This window comes from Tribolium castaneum, chromosome 2 (assembly GCF_031307605.1).
Source record: "Tribolium castaneum strain GA2 chromosome 2, icTriCast1.1, whole genome shotgun sequence".
In the NCBI taxonomy this organism is placed as follows: Eukaryota; Metazoa; Arthropoda; class Insecta; order Coleoptera; family Tenebrionidae; genus Tribolium; species Tribolium castaneum.
In genome coordinates, this window is record NC_087395.1 from 14,316,763 (window position 1) to 14,341,343 (window position 24,581).

A 24,581-nucleotide genomic window follows, 5' to 3' on the forward strand; every position below is an offset into this window, starting at 1 on the left:
GATCCAGTGGAATAACATTAACAACCAGTTTATACACTAATGCATTTATTTCTCAGACGACCTTAATAAATTAAAAATAACACCTATGTTGAAATATCTCAATAAAATTTCATGTTTTTATAACAGTTACAGTAACCTGCGAAAATCCATCACACTTATTACTTATTAGACACAACACTCGTAAAATTCTCAAATCGCATATCGGAAATGACAGAATCCGAATTTATGGATTTTAAATCTTATCAACGACTCGTAAACACTTTTAACAAGTTTTAAATATTTCGGGGGTCAGTGGACAGCTGCCATAAATAAAATTATAAATAGATAGGTATGTGGTATCAAAGGTAAGACCCTTATTTCTAATCTGATTCATTTAATAAATCGACTTCACTACAAGAAGTAGTTATCCGTTTGCTATGTAAACAAGAATTTTAATTAGATAAATTGCAATAAATGTGCCTATAACTTACAATTAATTATAACAACAATACAAAGACAGACATTGCAAATAAAACTGCAAATATTTTAATTACATTTATTAGATCAGTGGGGCATGACAATCGGAAAAATAGGTAAAAACAAGCTGTTATTCGAAGAATAATATATTGTAAGTTGATTGGTCAAGATTTACAATTCAAATAAATTAGATTTGCAGTATAAATAAATTAAGTTTGCTAATAATGATTAATTACTCGCAGTGCATTTGCTAATTACATTAAATCAGCGTCTAGATTGAATCTCACGTCTGTGGCGTAGATCCACGAAGACACATTTTGATCTCAGCTTGAGATAAGTTGTTTTGTTAAAATTCCAGTTTGAAGTAGATACATGTGCGTTGTTTAAGCTCGTATTATGTATGCCGGACAAACCCTTCAGGTAAGTGCGTTTTTTCACCTCCGGTTATAAATAATCCCATCTCGGTCGAGGTAACCCATCGCGAGGGCCTCCTCCCGCGCACCTCGCACCAGCACCACCAACAGGTGAACCCGTTCACAAGAATAAAGCACGCAATCGACAGCTCGCATCCTCCGTGCGAGGCTAGGCCTCGACGAGAGGCCGAGATCATAAAGTAGGCGTCGCCCATCTCAGACCTCGCCCACCTGTCAAACTGACCATGAAGTTGCGCATTAGCTCAACTCGGCTCTCGCAAACTAACAACACAGAGAGCGGTCCCGAAGAGGAGGTTGAGAGATGTGTTCGAGCTAGTGACGAGAGATGACATCCTGAAAAGCAGACAGAGAGCGAAGAGCGACGCCAGAGACGCCGGCGCCTACAACCTGACGAAACGTTGCGCCGATTGTCGTTTGTTCGCTCGCGGTAGTGGGGGAAAAACCGCGCTCCGTGTTGTCAGTCACTCAGTCAACGGAGGCTCTGCATCTGGGAAGGACGCTCTTCACTTGTTCCGTGCGTTGACATTCGCGCCAACTGTCGCGAGGGCCGAATTGACAGTGACCGGTGACGCAGTGATAGACCGCGAGCCTCGCGACCGCCGAACCATGCTCGCCCACCATCCCCTACTTGCGTATACGAGATACCAGTGCTGTGCAGTGCTCCTCCGCTAAGCGAGTCCGCTTTTTGGGTTCCGGATGTTAGTGATGTTTGTTTGGTGGAGAAAATGAACTAGAGAAGAGCGAAAAGTCGGCCAAGATTTTGCGAACGTCGTCCAGGAGCGCGGCCAAAATGCCGAGACGAAAACAGGATTGCCCTAAAAGGATGAAATGTAAGTTGCACTACGATTTTGGGATGATGCGCAAAATCAGGACGGCGTGCTGAACATGTGCTTCCCAGGATAATACGCAACGCGGAGCTTTCAGACCACTCTCGCGCTTGATTTAACTCTCAACAGCCGAATTAATCTTCCTCTCAAAATATCGCAACACTCGCTCAAAAATCAATCTCCAGTTCACGTGCAGCAACCTTTCCAGCTAAATGGTAAAAATTAATGCAAATTGCTCGACACAATTAATGCACAATGAACATCCTTGCGAAGCTCTTAAACATTCGCTGGAGGCTGTTTGCTTTTATTAAGTTTCCAATCGAAGTGCAAGTGATTATGAAAAATGCCCCATGAGTAAGGACGCAAAATCCTTGTAGAAAAGCATCAAACAAGTTAATTTAAATCGCAGCCATAAATCCAGCCGTAATTCCATTTTTTCCACAAGTGGGTGGAAAATAATAGTAGATATTCATGTGCTTATTTTGGCGACAGGCAATCATTGTTATTGGCTCGAGGAACAATAAATAATAATTTATCGACATGAAAATGAATGAGCGCGACTCTAAATGATAATTTAGTGTTGGTTAAAAAATTGAAAATGGACAGGCCGTTGGCCGCCGAAAAGATTGATCCAATTAAGTAAATGTGATACAATCGTCCTTGAAGCGCACATAAATTTTCCCAGAAATAGCCTTTGATTTAGTGTCGCGCGTTTGTCTTCTTGATGAAACTCCAAATACAATAAATTTCGTCAAAAAGTATTAATACAACGCTGGAAAATCATTATAAAAATAGAGACGTCCCAGCGTTGGCACTATAAAAATGCCAATAAATCAAAAGCATTTCCTAAACAACACGACGAACTTTTCGTGTATTTTTGAAATGCCCACTTGGTTTCTCTTGCAGCAATTATTTTCTTATAAATATCACTCGCCCACTGGAGGCTTTACGGCCAATTTTCTCTTATTATAAGATCCACTTGTATGTCTTTATCTCGAGATTTATGAAAATTGTATTAAATGGTATTTGTTCATATTGATTTCTCAACAGTGACTCACGATATTCCTCGTTTTATATTATCATGCAATCTCTGCTTTATTTATATTATTACTCTATTTGAGGCAGGGCATCAATAACAGAGCTTTTTTGCAAATACGTTACTTGACATTAATTTAATTTTATTTCTTTATTATTGCAACTTACAATCAACATCATTTGTTCGCTTGTCACCACGTAACGTTTTATTGCCAACAATCGGAAATTTTTCGGAATTAATAAAAGATTCGTTTCCTATTCCGTTTCTCACATTTATATTAAAATGCTGACCTTCAGGATTTTTCGCAATTTGATCACTTTCTCAGAATTAAAATTTACGAAATCATGATAACATTCTCTCCAGAATTTTAAAACACAATTTCGGTTTAAATACCTAACTATTGTTATTTAAATTTTTGATATATTGTTATGAATGGCTGTTCGGCCAATTTACAAATTTATTCTGAATGTCTAAATATAAAATTTGTTGGCATTTTTTCCATCACATCATAATTGTAGGCGTTTGTAAAAGAAACACGAATTTAATAAAATTAAGCCTAATTTATTGCTTTTTTAAACTTCAGAGGACACAATTGATTAAATCAAATTATTCAAAATTATTTTTCGCGTAAATTTATCGTCACTTTTGACACTTGTTGTTTATTATCCTTCCACTTACTTAATATCTGATTTTATACATTTCACGCGACGTTTTAAGTTGAATTTATTTAGGAATTTGTAAAGAGATGCTAATTATCGTGCTCAGTGCAGGAAATACTGGCTTTGTGTTAATTTCATGCCCAAGCTTTAAGAGATTTTTGGCAAGATTGCAATTACCGGATGCATAAAAATCTTGAAATAAGCTCACTTGTCACAGATGTGCCCTCATTGCGGGAAATTATGTAAAAATTTATGCTGATTTAGATTGATCTAAAACTATGTCTTATATGCCACAATTTATGATCTGATACTGGTAATAGAAAGTATAATATAATTTTAAGTAGGCTAACACAAGTAATCCGATTATTGAAAGCTTGCGCTTTAACGCCGAGTTATGTGTATCGGTGCTTTGGTTTGAGATAAACGATTAATAATTGAGAATTTGTGCGATAAATTTTCGTTTATTATATTGTAAGCTTGCTCACTGTCTGATTAGAACTCTGGAATTCGTGATCGATTATGCGCCCAAGGAGGTGGCTTTCGACACACACCCACAGGCCATAAACGAAAAAATTGAAAAAAAAAAATCGAAAAATTTTCTAAAAATTCAAAACCAATTCTCATTTGAGATTAGAAAATTACGTTATCCTTAATTATCTTTTATTTACCCAACTCTTTCCAATAAGAATCCTTTATATTCTAAAGTTGATTGATTCTAATATTCGAAAAAAAAAATAGATTAAGTTACGTAGAACTGAAATTACATTAAGAATCAATTGATTATCCAAAAGTAAAAACAAGCTAGTACTACCTACTAGATACTTGCATTGAGGGACAGATACGTGCAGTTAATAGTTTTCAAGTGGAGATTTTTGATTTTGTGTTTCTAAATTTTGAAAATTAAAGTTGTGCATTATTGACAAACGTTGTTTTTATTCAAGCATTCTAAACCAGAATTTTGTTAAATTTAATATCTAGGTATTTTGAAGAATGTTTTGGAGAATTAAGGTTATGAATTTATTTAAAAAATAGAGCAAAGTAATAAAAAATGTAAATCAAGTTCGATTTCGAGGAATTTTTTTTCAGGATTTTCGATTTTAGCTTTTATCTTTGGCCTGAGAGCTTTTTTAATTTGTTTTTGAATTGTTTTTTATATTACATGCGAAATGCTAATTTTGGCATAAATTTTTCGACATAAATTTCGTGTTTTCTCTGTTTTTGATTGGATTTTTTTAAATTTGCTGTACTTTGTCCAGGTAATAAGTAAATAAGGTCCGATAAGAGTAGCCTTATTTCCATTGTGCCTAATATCAGAAATTCATCACGTCTGAATCGTTCTCACGGTCGTTGTATGTGAAAATCACACAAACTTTATCGTAGGTGTTGTAAAGTTGGCGTTTATTAGAGGGTGTGTAAATTTCCCTCGTCAGGTCTAGACCGTCTGTAAAATTTCTAGCAGCTATCAGCGTAGGTACAAATAGACATCATCTGCGAAGTTAGCATGAATGGTGTTTGGAGGATGAATGGGGTACATAGAGTACAACCATGTCTCACGCACACGCTCCGGGCTGATATCGACCCGGAGCACGCGGTCCTGGCCTGCCTTCAGCACGCCTGAAAACAGCGCTGAAAAACCTCGGCAGACGTATTGTATCAAAACAACTGCTGGAATTGTTGGAGAACTCAATTATCTCCCTCCTTTCTCTCCCGGAACGCACACACTGTCATGCATCGTGATGTGTTTACTGGCGTCTATCGTGCGTGTGCGTGAAATGTTTTACCGATCGAAATGTTTATTAATTATTGGACAGTCGGAAGGGGCGATCAGTCATCCGTCATTTTTGCCCGCGATTGTTTCATTTTGAATACACCTTGCTGCACCCTCTTTCTCGCTCTTTATGGAATAAAGAACTAACTGCCAGAATGTATGATAGAGCTAATTTATCAGGTGTCAGCATGACAATGGTCATCAGTCCTGGTCGCGTGACATTTTCTAACAACTGCATGCAACCTACTATCAAGACCCAGACTGCTGACGTTATTTTCACCCATTGTTAGAGTGACCCTGCCATAAATATAGGCTAGGATGCACCCGCAGTAGCTTAATATATGCGCTTTGTCAAAAATAGACGGTTTTGCAACACTAATTAACCCCCTAGAGCTAGATACAAAAAGGTGCCCAAACCCTAAACTATCATTCCATATGCATGGCTCCAATTTAACTCGCATTTAGCAAAATGGGCCAAACTTTTGGTAATTGACCACATTTGTTTGCCCAACTGCCTAATGAAATGCGCTCATTAGAAGAAAAGAAGACAAATTTTCTTAAGTGCATATTTATGCACTACATGACAGTTGACTTTCAACTCCTAGAATGTGACACTGAAATAAAATTACAGCTAAATAGTAATTAAATAAATTCTTTGGCTAGCTATGAAAGGGAAATGGAGCAGCGATTTATCTAAACTAAAAAATAGTCAAGAGTGTAAAAACGGAAGCCAAATTTTTACAACTTTCCAAAATCTCCTATATTTAACTTATTACATCCTGATGTATGCTGCTACCAGATGTTCGTCCACTTGAGGATACTCCAAAGTGCACTCAATAAAATCATAAATTTGAGCTAATCGGCTTGAACTAGAGAACTTTTATCTCTGAGCATCGCGTTTATTTCAGAGTTAACGATCAACCAACACCGTTAATAATTAGCTGACTTTTTTACTACCAATCTAAACGCGTGTCACGAAACGAAACTAATTTTAATATTACATTTGCAGCAAAATGGTAAAATACGGTTTTATTAGTTTAGCGAATTATTAATTTATTGTAGCAGTAAACGAGCAAAATTATGCTTTAGCTATTTTGTTGTGGTTTCGGCTTGGCGGGAATTTATTTTCTGTGAGAGGATCTTTGTGATGCACGATATGATCGTCTTATAACCCTGGTGCAGCATCGGGATCCGATTAGACCAATTTAAAGCGTATACTAAAAAAGCGACTATTAAAATAGGTACCAATTTCAGTTTAAGTTTTAATACGTTATTATTTTGTTACTAACTGAACTGGTAAGAAAACTATTTAAAAAATAGGCACTTCATTATTTGGATATTTATTTAAGATTTGTAAATTGTAACATTCTCTGAACAGCAGATGTGGACAGCTGGGGTTAGTGTTATTGGTGCACCTAAGAAAATTTCAGAAATAATTCATAATTGACTGGAAAAAAATTATTTCAAGCTCATTTCACACGTTATTGGAAAAATATTTTGTTGAATTTTGTAAGACGAAAGCCAGGGAAGTGTTGCGTTAGAGGCTTGGATTTGGATGAGGAAATCGATCTGCAGGCAGAAATGCTAAAAATTCGTTTTCGAAACGCGTCATCTGGTTTTTTTACTCATTTTGTAGGCGAGTGTTTAAAAATCCGCTTTTAATTTTAGTTAAGTGATGCGGATCTGATTATCCAAATATCCTATTAACGCGCGAGTGAAGCACTTATTATAAATACCACCTATTTAAGAAAACTATCTTGTCGCTTCGAGAAGTGTTTTAATTTTGTTAAGCTGAGACGGCATTCGAGTGATTTTCGACGCCTCGTCTAACTCGATGATAGCGACAAGAAAATCTTCTGTCTGTTTATGGATCTCAACACAAAAAACATCAACCGACAAGATCGCCGAAAGACCTCCTCAAAGTCTCATTCGTTTTTATAAAACCGACGTTTAATCCCAACGATTTTTCCTGACCAAACAACGACTCGTGATCAATATAGTTTTCTGTTTCATCTTATCTTAAGCACCAAGTGGCCTAATTGGGCAAATTACTTCCAGATTAAAGAGGTGCACTGAATATCAGTTACTTTTACGGTTTCCAAAATTTTCAAAACCACTTGTCTTTTTTTGGCGCTTTAAACGATTATGTTTATAATTTGTCTGTCCATAGTACTTTTTTTTGTATTCAGTGTGTATTATTGTTATACAGGATCGTTATGAAGTATGGAGACAGCTAAATATTTTCAGATCGCTCAACAGGGCATCTTGAAATTTACTAAACAGTTAAAAGTGTTTACATTCTATCATCTGAGAGCTTTTTCAAATTTCTGTCGTCATTTATTTTGAGAATACAAAGCTAAATTGATTTTTTATGACACGAAGGGTCAAATTTAATGATTTTTAAAAGAGCATTTTTTTCTGAATTCAGTGATGTAATACATACCCACTTTTATTTTTATTAAAAAATGCAAAATATAAAAACTCAATTTTGGATTTCTGCAAAATTAAAACTAAGTTATTTTTGAAATTACTGTTATTAGTCATCTGTTACTGTTATAAACCAAAAATTAAACTTGCTTAAACTGAGCGTAGGTATAGAAATTTTCATGTTGGTTGATCATGGCGACAGAAAACCAAGAAGTCAATGGAAATCATTTTGAACATATTTTGTAGCATAAAAAGTGTATTTTACGTGAAAGTGTTATTTTAACTTTTATTATTATTTTTATTTATTATTTATTATTAACTTTTATTTATTTTTTGGTCAATGTTTGCAGAAAGAGCTAACGATAAGTATAGACAACATTTTCAAGGCTAACAAAATTTTACATTTCTAAAAATTTTATTGGTTCGTTTTTTTTAAGTTTCTATTACAATAAGATATGCATGTGTTATACCTACCTTAGAACTCGGGAAGAAAAAATATTAGATTTGACTTTTCTTGTTATTTAAAAAAATCAAGTTGGTTTTGTATTCTATGAACAAATGAAGACAAAAATTTGATAAACTTGGAAAAGACAGAATTTGTATACTCTTAAACATACAACAAATTTCAATAAGTTTTCATGAATAGTTTCTAGTATCCACATTTTTTACCTACCTTGTGTTTTTTGGGTTGTATGTGCATGTTATTTAAGAGAAGAATAAATATATTTTTTTGAATACTAGTGACATACACTTATTTTCTTGTGAAATGCACTATCCTGAGACAAAAAAAATTAAGTTGTGATGCTCAAATTTATTGGAACGAAGGCTAGATTTGTCCAGTGCCATCAGCAATAGGACTGGATGTCTAAGAAAGAGAAACACAAAAAGTGATTCACACGAAAAATATCTGAAGCAATCCCGGTGTCTGAAGGACATTTATTTTTTAAGTGTGTAGTGGTTGGTATGTTTTTTCGTCCACAGTATTATAAAATTATTATACACATTATTATATATCATATTAATTATATTATTATTATTATTATTATTATTATTATTATTATTATTTTACAAATTTAGACCTTTTTAAAAAGAGATATGTTATTGTTTTATTTTTAAATATTTCAATAGTCGAAGATATTTGTTAGGCAGTGCCAAATAGTTCGTTTATGGTTTACTACTGTGTCAAATTACATTAATAAAGAGTTGATATCGTGATCAGTCCAGAAAAGCCGTGTTTGAGATTTGGGGCATTTTCGATTTTTTCTATGCTTATTGGGTATTGAGTTAAAACGCTTGTGGCCGTTTTGGGCGGAGTGGAGCGTTGGATCCTCGTAACTTTCGATGCGTTGGTGATTTTCGCGGTTGGGTATGATTGGTAAAAAGTGCCTGTTCACGGGTGGGTCATCCAAGTTCAAGCGTTCGTTTGATGCAAGCGCATCTCCAGACCTAGTCAACTGTTCGCCGGGTCGCAATAGAGCGGCGTCGTCCGCCGTCCCCGACGTCGCCCCGTAAGTATCCCACTTCTGAGCTGTCCGTCTCCCGTCAGCGTCAGTGCCTCCGATCGATCAGTCTGTGGCTCAAAGCAATGCACGCTCAGGTCAAAAGACGTCTGCCCGGGCAGCGACAACACCCTGCTTGCCACGCCGCCCCCTCGCTGCCCCCATTCCCCACGGTTCTGGACTTGACGGACGGACAGCACGTCACACGACATTTCAATCTCCGACGTCCGCCGCCACCGCCGCCTCCGGCGAGATTGGACATCTTTGATGTTTTAATTAGTTTTCGTCTTTCGAATGCTGGCGAGGGGTGCTTGTGGCACTGCTGGTCAGATTGACAACACGACATTAGCTCATTTGTTTCGCCCGGACTTGAACTCCGGGCTCCGGCAATCAACAGATTCCTCAATTGAAAACTGCTGTCACGGGAGATTTGATCGATATACATTTTGCGCAGATGAACTCCTTTTAAAAGACGGGAATGGAGGGGCATTTTTTACAACGGGATCATGAATCTGATTAGCGAGGTGGGAAAGGGTTAAGTATCCTTATTCTGCACCGGATACCAAAATTTTTTAAAATCATGTCCCGGGGATCGGCAGCCCCCGAAATAGAAAGAATGCAGTTAAGAAATAGCACTTACAAATACAATGAAGAAGGCAGGCAGCCAAAAAATATAATAGTTTCAAATTTATTGAGATTAAAAGATTCTTGATTAAGCGGAGCAAACTCGGTACATGTGACTCTAATTTAGTACCCAGATTCCGGTCCAAAATTTCAAATCAAGCTTTTACGAGTATACGTGTTTGTGCTTTTGTTCAATTTGTTGGTGTTTCTGGTAGCAAACTGGGATTTTTTAAAATGCTTGCAAATTGTTTTTATGAAAACGATAGAAACTGGTTTAGATTTCCATAACAGGTGATACAATAACATAATCAGATGTTTTGTTAATTCACATTGTCAGGAACTAGTTTCTATTATTTTGAGTCCTTCAACAAGGTTGTAAATCCAGGACTATGGAAGGTTTTAACCAGGTTTCGGTTATCAGTAATTAAAGTCGGTTTACAACAAACCTTAATTGAATAAAATTGGTTATGGATAATAATAATAGTCTAATTTTGTTTTACAAAGTGGAACTCCTAATTAGGTGTTACGTTACGTTAGTTGTAACCCAAGTGAGTGTTGTAGACCACATAATGTGTTTAAAATCAGCACATTTGTATCTTCATTATAATTTATAACGTACCTACATTTTATTTTATTAATAACTCCACAAGTTTTACTCAGACATAGGGCAGTTTGTAGAATAAAAAACTGAAAAATTACTGTTGATAGGGATCTATTAGTTATTTATGAATTTTGGATGAACTTCTGTTTTTTGAAAAGCATTATTTTTGAATACCTTGTCAGGGTCGTAGCCAGCACAGGGTCACACAGGACGAAGTCCTACCTCCTGAGATTTTTACCCTTTCTAGACAAATTTCATCAGGTGTTAGGTTTTATAAGAATTTAAATGGTGCAATTTATAATTATTATAAAAGTATGTTCTTGCGTTGTCAACATTTTTTTGTTACTATTTAAGAATATTTTGAAATAAATAGTCATCATTATTAGGTATTTCAAAAGCTCCGTAAACATGGATGTGTTTTTATTTTTCGGGAAGTATTTTTCGAATGTGTATGATTTTTTCCAAGAAAAAAATTTTTCTGCACAAGAATATGAGAAATTGATTTAGATTTATTTTTAACAAAATTTAATAACAAACCAGAGAGAAAATTGTAGCTTTATGAGTTACTTATAGTCTTTTGATCTCGTTTATTGGTTTTGTATAGGTATTTTTTGTTTGGTTAAAGTATGTATAGTGTATTTACGATATTTTTCTCTCTTAGAGGAAACTTTAATAATAACAGATAATAATGATCTACCAATATAAATGCATTTAAATTTTTTGGCTTTTCTATTAAAACCATCTGTTTTCTGCATTTAGGAGGTGGTTACGGTTCTCTTATTGGAGGGTAAAGGCTGAATTAATTATTTAGGGCTGTTTGTAGAAACGGAAGCCACTGATATTAAGGGTAAAAATATGTTTTTCGATAAAAAGATTTGTATAAAAATGTTTTTTTGAACAAAAGTAATTTTATTGAGGATTGTTAATAATTTGTCAAAAATTTTTGTAATTTATTTGAAGTTTTTCTTCAGCTTTAGTTCCAAAATTACCTTTTTAACTAGACATTTTTAGCGTTGCTATCACGTTCTGGCAAAAATTTGAAATGTTTAGCAAATCAGCATTCTGGTTACATCCATAGTTTTTTGATTACTTTTATTGCTATATTTTTCGTTCCAAAATTTCCAAAAAATACCGAATTTGTCTTTGTTTTTGTGTTTTTGTGTCTAAATTTTCTTTATCGATTTTTTCAATTAAAAACCGCTAACTTGTTTTATTAAAATTAGGAAGAAAGGATTTGGTGGTGGTTTTCCGCTTAATTAAAACCCACATTTTACTTTTGCTTCTATTTATTTCTATTTCTTAATTTTAAATTTTTTACCTTAAGTAACTTAGTTTTATTGCTTAGCAGTTTTACTCTCATTAGCGTCTATCGGTAGCCGCGCCGAAAAGTAATTTTGTTAATGTTAAATAAAATATTTTGAAGGTGTTGAACAAAATCAATCGGTGTTAGTAGAGTCGTTTGAATAAATTAAAACGGAAAGAAAACGTTAAATGTCGATTAAATCGCAATTTATCGTCCACACTTGGGTTCTATTTTCGGCAATTTTAAAAAAAATCGTTTGCATATCTATTGCACCGTCCGAAATCCTTGATGTGCATTTATCGATTGCCGCTTTTACTTTCGAGGCTTACCCTCCCTGTATCTCCCTCGTTCTTCTCTTAAGTGTCCGCGCCGTCATAAAACGATTTTATTACTCAATAATAGCACATCGTCCGTACTGATCATCTCCTAAATGACAGGGTACACTATCAAGGCAATATTCCGGCCGATGCTGTCTTGAATTTTTTAATTTCGTCGAAACATGTGATTTGGCAAATTGGCCGATAGCCCGATATAAACCCGCCGTGTTTGTAATTTTATGTCGTTCGGGAGGGTTTTGCCAAAGGAGGGTGTCCGCCGCTCCAAGGCGAATGTTGATTAGTTTGATGTGTAATTTGAGGATACGCATCGGTTTTTATTGCTTTGAGTAAACGCTACCTTGATTGGCCTTAATGGCGCTCGATTGCCGTCCACCAAACACCCAAAACGACCAAACGGAAACGCGCCGATGGATTTTGACGGGCTTTCGCCCACTTGGTCGTGCGTGGTCGTGGTACTTTGCTCCCGTATTTATTTAATTAGTTGTTCTCCTTGATTGGGAGTTTTTGTGGCTTGAGATCAATCATGAGGCACCACGAAACTAATCGTTGCGTCTTTGGAGTTGCTTTTGGCGACAGGCGCGGTTAATTGGCAGTTAGTTGAGTGAAGGATCACAGGGACGAACAAAGAGCACAGAATGGTACCATCTACCTCTATCTCGGTTTGTCACGTTACCTCCTCCATCTCTGGAAACCAGTTCCAATGCAAAAATGCACGCGGAATATAAGTTATCAGCAGCGATCGCGCTCGGTTCCGCCATTGCTGTTCCCAGGACACTTTTGTACTAGGAAATCATCATTTATATCAAAACGGGTGACATGATGGATTGGTCTTAATTACCGCCTGAGTGACAATTTCAATATCAATTTATTTCTTCACACTTCCGCCTTATTCTCATTTAACTTGTTATGCAGCACAGTTATCTTTTTACGAAAAGTAAGCTAAAGTTCTAGTTTTGTGACTGACAGGATATCCCAAAACAAATTGGGCTGCGTGACTACTCCTATCTTGATGTTCCCAGGGAATGTCAACTAATTCTTCAATTGACCAACACACTAAAGTGTTTGATATTGTTTATTTACTTTCGGTAGTTTATTTCATTCATATTCATTCTAGAGTTATGGGAAAAAGGGTTTCTAAGACCAAAGCTGATGTGCAATTCATTATGCAAATGAATTGTTCAAAGCATAGTTATGTACCATCATTAAAATAATGTCGGTATAGATTGAGGAAATTAGTGGTGGTTTTTGCGTGAGAGGAGTAAGTTCGTGGTAATAAATCCGGTTAATGGTAATTCGATGTATAGTGCTACAGTTTAAGAAAAACGCGTCCAAGAGGCAAAGAGCTGAAGATTAGAGAGTAACGGTAACCCTTAGATTTAGTCAGATGAGTTATCTCTTGTGCTACTGCACAGCAAACGAGTTTTTTCGTTGTGGGACGCTTAATTAAGCATTTCTAATGCTATTTAGCTAGTTCTTGTAAATGACTCGGCCTGGTTGAAACCAGCGTTGTTCGTTTAATCCCGTTGTTATTTGCAAATTGGCGTTTGATTAGTTGGCGAATGATCGGGCGAACCGCGTTTGTGTGTTGTTAAATGAAGCGTTGTGGGGAGTGTTCGTGTTTTTTCTTTTGAATGGTCGTAGCGTCCCTGGTTTTGTTGATCTAGTCTTTGAGACGGGAGCTCGTGCTGTACCCATTCAGGCGCATTATGAGGCCATAAGACGCATCTCCATATCAATAGGGTCGCCGCACACACCGCAGAAGGCCCACTAAGCCGTTGTAGTAGCTTTTTATAGCCGGCATAAGGAAGCCTACAAGTGCTTGACAAATTATCGGGAAATCGTCGGCTATTCTTGCGATTCTAACCAGGCGACGTTTTTCTTTGCGTAATTTTTCAGCGCGACTTCCGTGTCAACAATTAATCTTAAACACGCGTCTGGAACGCCGCTTTGCCAAAGTTGCGTTGCATTGAAAATATTTAAGCAGAAATGGTTTTATTAGCCAGCGGTCGGCGGACGATATATAACTTCATAATTTAGTAGATGGCATGGAAGATAGGGAGGAAAGGGAGCGTTTGCCCAGGACATGCAAACGTCACACCATCACTCACGCTCTTTGACAGACAGACCAGTACGGTCGTAAATCAGACGCACCTGAGACATACTACAAGGTCCGACTGTCTCGATAATAGAGACATATGCCGCATAATTGCGGCCTAATCACCATACGGAGCTCGTTCTGGATTTGCAGATTCTACACCTAGATTAGGTTGTACATGCAAGGGGTGTATTCGCAGACGGCGACTCGGAAAAAACCCGCACCCATTTTTATTGCCACTTAATTGAAAGAAAAAAACAACGCGGTTAAAGCGCTTCCTCAATTTCGAGAAATCAAACTGCGACGGCTTACATAACTCTGTCCTCCCCTTATCTGAAATCCATCGGACTATAACCGTAAATTACCACAGATATGCCTCAAAACTGGAAAACTGGAGCCTCATTGATAAGCCGCATTGCTTTGCACCTACGGAATGCCGACGCCGCGTACTTCATTACTAACACAGTTACAACCATAACAAAAATGTTGCTTTAGCAGATTCAAGCGCTTTGTTTGGTGCAGCGAGCGGCATATTTATTTTTTTAATAATATAAACAAGCTGCTTCATTTTTCGAATTAAAATCTGTTTTCAAGAAGCAAATCTGAGCGTGATACTCGTAAACAGTAGCTGCAGACCATGGTGATGGTAATAAGAATAAAGTTTGCATTACATTAAGAAAGTTTAACATACATTTGCACATCTGCATGTGGTAGACAATTTATTATGATAGAGAATAACAGATTCATTTTATACATATTTTAAATTCTTGTTATGAAACATAACTGAAATGCTTGCTTACTGTATAACTTATAGGTGGGGTAAAATACGTATTTATTCCATCTTGGGAGGCTAGTCGAGGCAAATTATCAAAAAATCAAAGACTTATGGTCCAGATTAATAATAATTTATAAATCATTGCCTTTCTCCGAACATCTTCCACTCGGTCGTATCCAGCCACAAGAAATAACATTCAATACGCTTTCATTTATTAGCTATTAGTGTCGGGAAGTAATGCAACACTTCTGCGAGTCTAATTAATGGTGAACTCTATTTGTTAGAGGTAGTCGTAATGCAATAAAAAGGAAAAAGGAAAAGAAACTAAATTTAATACAGTTTTCTAGCATTGTTACTGCTAACTGATGTTTTTGTTAAAATTTTGTGGAAGGACATTCAAGCTGTTCAGTATTTCAACAAAACCCTTCAGTTATTTACTTACTTAGGTAGAAAATATCCGTAGATGATAATTGATAATGCAAGACAAGTAGCTATTGATAAATTGATACATTACAGCTTTACATGTATTAGTAGTTTTTTTATAATATTAAATTATGGTTTTATTTTTATGCAAGTTAGGCTAACTAGGCACTGAAATTAAGAACGATCTAGTTTGTGGAACCAACACAAGCAGGTAAAAATTATAGTTCTAGTAAAGGGTTACACTTTATGATCATGTAAATTGGAATACCACGAGAAGAGAAGAAAAAATATTTTTTGTTTCTGCGCCAATTTCTAGGCTATAAATAAAACTACAGCACTAATTAAAAATGGGAAATCCAATATCATTTAAATGCTGAAGGTTATTTTCAACAATTTAATTTTTTTACAATTATGTACTTAGTTTTGTCTATCTCTGATTGAACACCAAACTCGATTTGTTTTCAAATCAACTTCAGATCAAAGTTTGAAAATTTTGCATGTAAGTGATCATTGTAGATTGAGTGTTGAGTTGTATATCATGTCATACAGGTTTTAAGTGGAATCTGATCTGTACGAGCCAACTACAAGAATATTTTTGATTGGTTTTGCAACATTTCTGCAAAAAATAATCGTTGTTTTGTCGCAGCGGCAAATTTTCGTTTTAATGTCATTTGCATGAATAAAAGTGCGCCTATTAAGGGATGTTGTCAGAACCGTCTTTCCACTATCCATTGGCAATAACGCCGCGATGTTTACGACTTCACGAGTGTTTCATCGATAAGTTAAAGAAGTTCTTGACCGCGTAGGAAGTTTATAAATTTCGTATGAAGAAGAGGAGTTTAAAAGCGGTGACGGTCGTTGTCTTTTTCCACGACTGGTTTATAAGCGTCCATCCCTTTCATCCGTGGCACATTATAGTGTTTAAATTATTAGTCGGTTTGGTTGATACATCATCCGGACCCAGCATGCAGATACCCAGTCTGGTACGTCTATAAACTGCTTAAAATGTTGCCGGTTTCACATCACATAAATTACGTTTAGTAGCCGGCGTATTGTGAAAGGACCCAACACGTCCTTAAATCATCCACATTTTTGGAACGGGAGACAATCGCTCTAATTAGCCCTAATCCTACATGCGTGATGATGGGGCGCGGGATGGGCGCCGCCCATCCCCGGCATCCCAATTTATCCCGATAGCTGTCCGGGAATGGACTACGTGTCGAAGAAACGGCGTGAAAGCAGGCTTGATGGGCCGGGACTCGATAAATGTTAATACCTCAATATGCAGTATATTTGCCACGGGTAGATGACGGTCGTTGGGGGCGAGGACGCTTCATTAGACGCGGGGGAGTTCCTCCATCGACTCAGCAATCCTGCGACGAGTCCACTACGCCAAAAACTCTACGGGAAATCGAGGCAAAGATACAACGGATACACTCCATCATATTTTCATGTTTAAGCTGCGGCTATAATTAAAAATCATCAGAGGAAAGAATACGCTCCCGACGAATGCGTCAAACACTGACAGCTCATTTAAAATGCAACGGAAGTTTGACGATAATTAGTTGGATTTTAATAATCCATGTCAGTTTCTATTAATTACTGGTTCAAGAGTGTTCACTCCCTGCACACGTTGCTTTATCAACGCCTCTGTTTTTATTACCGTCGAATCGAATTTGAAGAATTACAAAACGTGGCACCTTGTGATTAACTAACACAATCAAATTGATTGTTGGCCTTTGTGGCGCGATTCTTGGGGTCGTGGGTGTACAAGTAATTGAATAGACGATTAAATAGCGTTTACTAAATCGTGTTTACTGAAATAGAGCATTAAAAATTCAATTAGTTGGCAATTCGAGCAGAGTTTATTTAAAAACTGCTTTGACAAATGTCTTAATTCTGAAATTTTTATCAGGTGTTATAAATAACATGGATTTACAACAATGTCACCGATTTTAATTAAAACGTAGGTTATTCTATTAATATTAGAAAAGGATTATAAACTGATCCATTTATTTCGATTAATCGGCGTGGGACTATGATTTCTAGTAGTGCATAATTCGTAAAATATTTGCGCAAAAATTACCGGTACTCATCCTTCACGTTCTAGTTTTCTAGGAGTGAAGTCTAGCGTAACGAGTGCATTAATTGTTGATGTAGAAATGAGTCAATCTCCAGCTGTATTTATTGTATATGCAATAACAATTAACTATGCGAAAAAAAAGTTTGAGGTTTATTTACATCTTGTTTATGTGTTTAGGTATTAAAAATAAATTTAAAATTTGATTTGATTTTTAAAAAGAATTGTCAAATTTTTGTTTGGTACGCTTATGCTGGCTTATGCCCACAAAAATTTTATGGAATTGGATATTCTTAAATTCTAAGGCACATTGTTCTAATTCTAGTTTCTAAAACCGCAAGTTTCTAAAATTTTACGGTTCTATGAAGTGCTAAAAACTTTTTTTGACTTCAATTTGACACTCTTAGATTTCTAGCTTTCAAGAATACAATGTTTCAAAGATTTTAGTTTTAGATTCGAGGCTCCGACGATTATTAAATTTTCCATTTTAATATTTATTATTTTTTGCTTTAAAATTGAAATAAGATCACTGTAAATGTATAGTTTTTTTGTTAGAATATTTAGAATCTAGATTTTTGTCTAGATCGTTTTTTATTTCCATTTCGGGGAGGTGGCATTCTGTGTTTACGTGAAAAGCTTCTGCATCTATAATTGTGCCAGTTTCTGGTAATCTCATTATGCATGGCGATTTTAGCGGATTGGTGGACGCAATTATGTCTCCGACCTTCTATTATTTTGTTATTAGTTGTACGTTGAGCTGAATCATGATTTGACACAAATGATGCTAAAGCTTGATTTATGTTTTTGTAGAGGCACAACGGTTGTGAGTGAACATAACATGTAGAATTAATGTAAACTAACACAGGGGCCTGCCTGACGGAAAAGCCACGTAGGAGTTGACCAGCCTTTATCTTTTGTGATAGGTTCTTTGCATCAATCAAGACTTCCCTCCACCAACGCACTTGCGGTACAGCATGTGTTAGGTGTTATAAATCAGCTTCACTTTTTGACACTTGTTCATGTATCTATTTATCTTGCACAAAACAATAATTTTAATTTTACAAAGCTTTGAAAAGCTACGACGCGCTCTATCTATTTATTACATCTGATCTTGGGAAACAATTACATGGCGATGTGTAATGGGAAAGTACTATTACATTGGCGTTTTGTGTTGGATGTCTTCCGACGCTAATAAAGTCTCTTACGCTATTAATCTGTATTAGATTACTCTTAACTTTATAACTTTTAAAGTAGCTGTAATTCAATTTCTATTTGAAGTAAAAGGGAATTGGAACACTTTTGATGTTGATACTGGGAGTTATTTCTCACAATATGGTGATAAGAGGAGATTTATGCGTGGCTGCAGTGTTATTAGGTGCTGTAGAGAAAATCGCCGACAATTTTGTATAAATTGATGCTTTTAAATTCCTGTTTGGTCATCAAAGAAAGCAATGTTCTGACATAATGGGGGTCACGACTTTGCTTTTCCACAATCATTTGTATTAAAGTTTCTCGAGTGAGTCTTTGAATGAATAATTTGTGAAAATGTGAAAATTTTGAATTGAATGTTTGCAAAGAAAGTTAATTCTTTTGGCACCTGTCCGTTCGCGCGTTTAATTGCTTGATTTGGTCAAGGTCCAGACGACAAATGGTTCGAAAATACGCCATAATTATTTAAACCACAAAGAAAAAAGCATAGAGTGGTCGCTCTAAACGAGCCATCAGGTTGTCGACGAATTCCTTCTAAATGGGTATCGCTCATCGTTTACCTAATTATTTAAATAAATTTTCGTTGGCGTTCTTTCAAAAACCGGTACCTCTCTGTTAGTTGTCGGCATCGGTGGACTAAATGAGCTGACCGTTTAAGTAAATACAGTCGTTATATAGGCGAGTAAATGCTATTGTCATAACATACGAGGATGGCCCCCGGCTGCTCTCGCTTTACTCCGGTCGTGGTTAATACAAAAACCTGACATAATGAGCCGATCACTTCTCCGTAACTTTTCTCTTCTCCACTTATCTTTTTGTTTTTATCGCGACGCATCTAATAACCGGTTAAATGGGCTTCCATGTCATCGAAGATTTTTATAAGATTCTTCGATTTTGATAGCTACTACCTTCCACTTAAATATTTGTTTATCAAACGAACACAAACAAATCACGACTGCTCAAACAAACACGGGTCAATAACAGATGTCATCTTTATGCTCGGGGTGTTTACAAAATTCAACAAGGAGCCAATCGACGATTATTATCCAAGGAATATCAATCACTATCAATTTTCCTATTTGACACTCTAGCCAATGAGCTCAAAATGAAATAATCCTACAGAGTACAGGTGGTACCCATATCTACTCTGTAAACACCGAACGTAAATGGTTGGAGTAATATTTGTTTGCGCTGGTTCTCAGTAAAACAGAAGCGTTAGGGTCATCAGAAGAGCTTTTGTCTGCTCGATTGTTGCACTTTATCTTGGACTCATTATGACGGTTTTGTCGTGATTTTGACCAAGATATAAGGGTTAAGCCCATAAGCCAACAACTGAAAAAACTAACTAAAATAGAATTTTTTGAAAATTTGGCGATGATTTTTTCACCAAACTTAAATTAACTATTGCTTTAGCTAGTTTTTTTGTATGATTTCTTCTTCATCTTGTCTTGATTTGAGGTTTGCAAGATATGATATACTAGTATTGTCAAGTATTAAAGTCAAAAAAAAAAAAATTTTATATTAAAAAAAAAGATTTTATTTAAAAGATGCACTAAAAAGTAAAAAATAATGTTTTTCTATCAGAAAAGAATATATTTGCTTGCAAATTATGATTTTAAAATATATAAAAGCTTTGGGAACAGTGTTCAATTTAAGAAAGTAATTCTGTAATCCTGTTTGTTATAACTTATGACCGTTCCCAAAGCTTTTACGAATTGTAAAATCCTAATTTGAAAGCAAAAATATTCTCCTCTGATAGAAAAACATTATTTTATAAGTGTATCTTTTAAATAAAAGCTTTTTTCTATAAAAAACTTTTTTAATTTTTTTTATTTATTGACTTTTAGTCTTTACTTATTTTAAACGTCTTTTTCTTTGAGATTTAGTTTCGTTGTATTATTGCAACACCATTGTTTTGCTGATTTGTGCTAACTTGTTTAGTCGCATAACAGCTGGTAGCATTGTGTCTATACTCTATCGTCCAAGATAAATAAATTTAAAAAAATAGCGACATTTGTAACGAAACCTAATGGAAATGATTAGGTATTAATATATATCCCAATGACCAACATACCGTTAATGTTGGTATAAGTTACGGTATGTACACATCGAAAACCCATTTGTAAACCCCTTTTAGGGGGTATTTAACCACGTAGGATTGCACTGGCGCGCAGATTACGTAAGTATACAAAATTTCATTTCATTTGGACAACGGGAACCCTTGCAAATTTGGCTCAAAAAATATGAAACAGACAGACAGACAACAAAGCAAGTTAAAAAACTTTTTTGGGGAATGTCCCCGAGATGTGTTGTTGTCTGGAAGGCAATTGAACGGTGATTAAGTTTGCGCGCCCTATTAGACGTGCAGGAGTTGCGATAACCACATTCAAATTGGGATTTGAGTTTAGTCGATGAAATTTGTTGATGAAATAAGTATTTATGCATCGTGTGTTGGATAATAGGTATTCCAGTATCAATTTTCGGTAATTTTAATAAATATGTCTATCTGGGAAATTCGAATGTGCAAAAATGGCTGAAACATTTTTATTGCGGCTATTCTATCACGGAATGGAATAAATTTGGCGAAATTTAATGCAATATAACACAATGATAACAACAAATCCATTTTTCCCCCCACAATCATAAAATTTTATCGTAGTAATAGTCTGATTATATATTGTAATAGCATGTAATGTGTTATTATTTATTATTTCGGTTGAATACAATTGGATTATAATTCGTCCAGTTCTTTCGGTCTCGTGCGCGTAATATTGTCAGTAATGGGGAATCGATATCTGCCTGTTCATTTTCAATAGACTATGGATGGGGATTAGCGAACGAACTGAATTGATCCAACTGTGACGACTGATTGACGACAATGATACACGATTAATTTGACTGATGCCCCATCATCAGCATGACGCAGCGATTTCGTCCGCATCTCCAAGAAATTAGCCCAAAAATCAGATTGAGATAAACCATAAATTATATTCATCCCCGTGCTGCGAGTCCATTGTGTGAATCGCGCTAAATTCGGTGAATCCTTTGCATTTTTACGGACGTACTCGGCGTCAGGATGTCCTGGAGAGGCGAATTTATCGTCAAGCACTTACGACACAGACTCATGTTTCCCAAATTTCCACTTTTTTATTTTCACTGCAAGCCAATTGCGTTTATGTTGTTGATTAAATGCTGATTTTCATTTTATGGACTTGCGAGCTAGGGTTGATCGCGCAGGAGTTAATTGGCCTGAAAAAATTTCAAATGAACCACTGGATTGACCCTCAGCAATCAAAAGAACTGCTATTATATCAAGGCAATTTTCCGTGCAAGGAACGGCGAATTGTTTGCCCTCGCGGGCAAAAGTATAGTTTTTTACACTAATTAAGTGCGTTTTTATTGCTTTTTCAATTATTCAAAAATTAATACTTTCTGTTGATTTTCTTTGATGTTTCATTAATTACACAGCATGGTTCAACATAGCTGGATCTCCTGCACTCCCAAACACAATCTCTGTGTCTCATTTGAATCATTTTTAATCTGAGTTAATGAAAATTCTTTTTTGTCGTCGGCGTGTCTTTCGGGCTTATGAATAATAGAATGATCAGAATGTGAGTAGACTTTTCCAGAATTTGATTTTGTTGTTGGGACTGAGTGTGTTGCAGGTAAGAGCAAATTGCAGTTTATGCAAAGTTAATAGAAAAATGAAGTAGATTTTCTAAAAATATCGCAACACAAAGCGTTCGATAGATGTCCAACTATCGACAGGCATAGAACTCGTCATCCAGTTTATTGTTGGATGATAATGGTCCCCGTCGTTACATTTTATTCTGCCCGTGGAAAATAATACTTTTGACACATTTACAGATAATACGGCTGCTTTTCACAAGGCGTGCATAACACACAAGTCAACTGTGCGGGCGCCGCGCAAATATCGCGATTGTGCCTTCAAATGAAAATATAAAATGACGATGTTTAATCGCGATAACCATCCATAGAAAAATCCCACCTACTCCCGGTGAATTTCAATTATTCACAACGGGATTACGCCTTGTCGTCTTTTTTCCAACAACCGGACTTCATTTCTTATTAATCCTTGCCGGTCAGGAGCAATAAGACAGGACTTTGGGAGGCTATAACTTGGCCGTTACCAGGTCGTAACTTCGAGTTACGATTTGGTATTACTCAACTCTAACACCACATAAGATACGGAAAACGGCAGTAAAATATCTATCGGTCCCGGCTTGGGCCGTACGCGCACTGAAAACCCAACCAAACAACGAACAAAATTTTATAAAGGCTCGAACGCATTAAAGGCACAACGGAGAGACGCACTCGTTAAATTTTCCCCAGAATCGAAGCTGTTTTATGGAATAATAAAACATCCCCTGTAACGTTGCCATTATAAAATTCCTGCAACGGCCGCTGCTGCATGTTTAATGGTATTTTACCGACAGCCAAGGAAGTGGACACAAAAATTTGATACCTTTTGGAAAATAAAAACACTGAATATTTTATCTTAGAGGTGCAGTTTTTTTAGGTACATTATACCATTGTTTTTGGTGAGAGAAATCAAATTTCTTCCACAACAGAGATAAAGCTGTCAGTTCTACTCACGAGTGACTAAATCTGGGAAAAATTGGGGAAAACAATGAGACTCTTTATTGGATTGGATTTTTTTTACAATGCATCTGTAAGATAAAACGTCGTATATCACACGTGATCGAAATGCCACTATAAAGCTCGTGAGAAGTCTTTCACTCGAGCGCAAGCGCACTCGTGGGTCAAAATTCTCACTCGCATATAATGATGCATTTCTATCACTTATAATGTAATATACGATTATCTTACAGGTGCAGTTTTTTAAAATACATTATACCATTGATTTCAGTGAGAGAAATCAAATTTCTCTCACAAGAGAAGTAAAGCTGTCAGTTCTACTCACGAGTGAGTAAATCTGGGGAAAATTGGGGAAAGCAATGAGACTCTTTATTGCAGCACAGGATTGGATTTTTTTACAATGCACCTGTAAGATAAAACGTCGTATATCACACGTGATCGAAATGCCACTATAAAGCTCGTGAGAAGTGTTCCACTCGAGCGCAAGCGCACTCGTGGGTCAAAATTCTTAATCGCATATAAAGATACATTTCTATCACTTATAATATAACATACTATTATCTTACAGGTGCAGTTTTTTAAATACATTATACTATTGTTTTCGGTGAGAGAAATCAAATTTCTCTCACAAGAGAGGTAAAGCTGTCGGTTCTACTCACGAGTGAGTAAATCTGTGGAAAATTGGGGAAATCAATGAGACTGTTTATTTCATAACTATAGCAACACAGGTCACTACAAAAACTGATACATAGAACTATGCTAATGTTGCATATTTTTTTGCAAGATAAAACGTGTGTATCACACATGATCGAAATGCCTTTATAAAGCTCACTTATAATATAATATACTATTATCTTTTTGTAGATTTGTCTCAATTATGGATTATGTTCTTATCAATTACCTATCAATTATGTTCTTATGATTTAATTACCCCATAGTTTTGTGCTTTTTTGCACCAAAGCTTTTATATTTTTTAACTTTTTTCTCTTGTGTTTTTTTTTGTGGACTAGTCCAAGAGCTCTAATACAATTTTCTTCAGTACAAACCAGTAGTCGTGAGAGGTGTTTAAGAGTTTGTTTATTTATAGAAAATTGTCAACAAGTTTTTGTTAGACACATGGGATTAGAACTGGTTCTCGGTTTTGTTCAGCATGTGTTTTCTTTTTTTGCGCTAATTTATTCGCCAAATAGTGATTTATCTTCGTGGAAAATTCTAAACCGTTTTGGTGGTTTGACGAGAAACGGATTCCCCGATTCTTAAAATCGCAGTGACTGTCAGGTTTTTCAAAGTGGTCAGAAGATCGTGAATAATGTCGAGTGATTTTTGCAAATTTGGGAGTGTAAATGTCACGTATTCTTGAGCTTTGTTGGACGCTTCGACAGTTCAATTGACTTTGTACTGGGATTC

General features: G+C 36.0%; 1 protein-coding gene across 2 annotated transcripts in view; it reads left to right on the forward strand.

Annotated features, from left to right (window-relative positions):
* The first annotated feature begins 708 nt into the window (after positions 1-708).
* The window catches only part of tio (tiptop), an 89,148-nt gene continuing 65,275 nt past the window's right edge, over positions 709-24,581 (forward strand). Inside the window, exon 1 of one of the 2 annotated variants that reach the window (XM_015983145.2) lies at positions 709-1,720. Coding sequence is in view for 1 of the 2 variants with exons in the window: in NM_001039415.1 (NP_001034504.1) it covers positions 1,681-1,720 (40 nt within the window). In the remaining variant the exon portion in view is untranslated. 2 annotated transcript variants of the gene reach the window in all.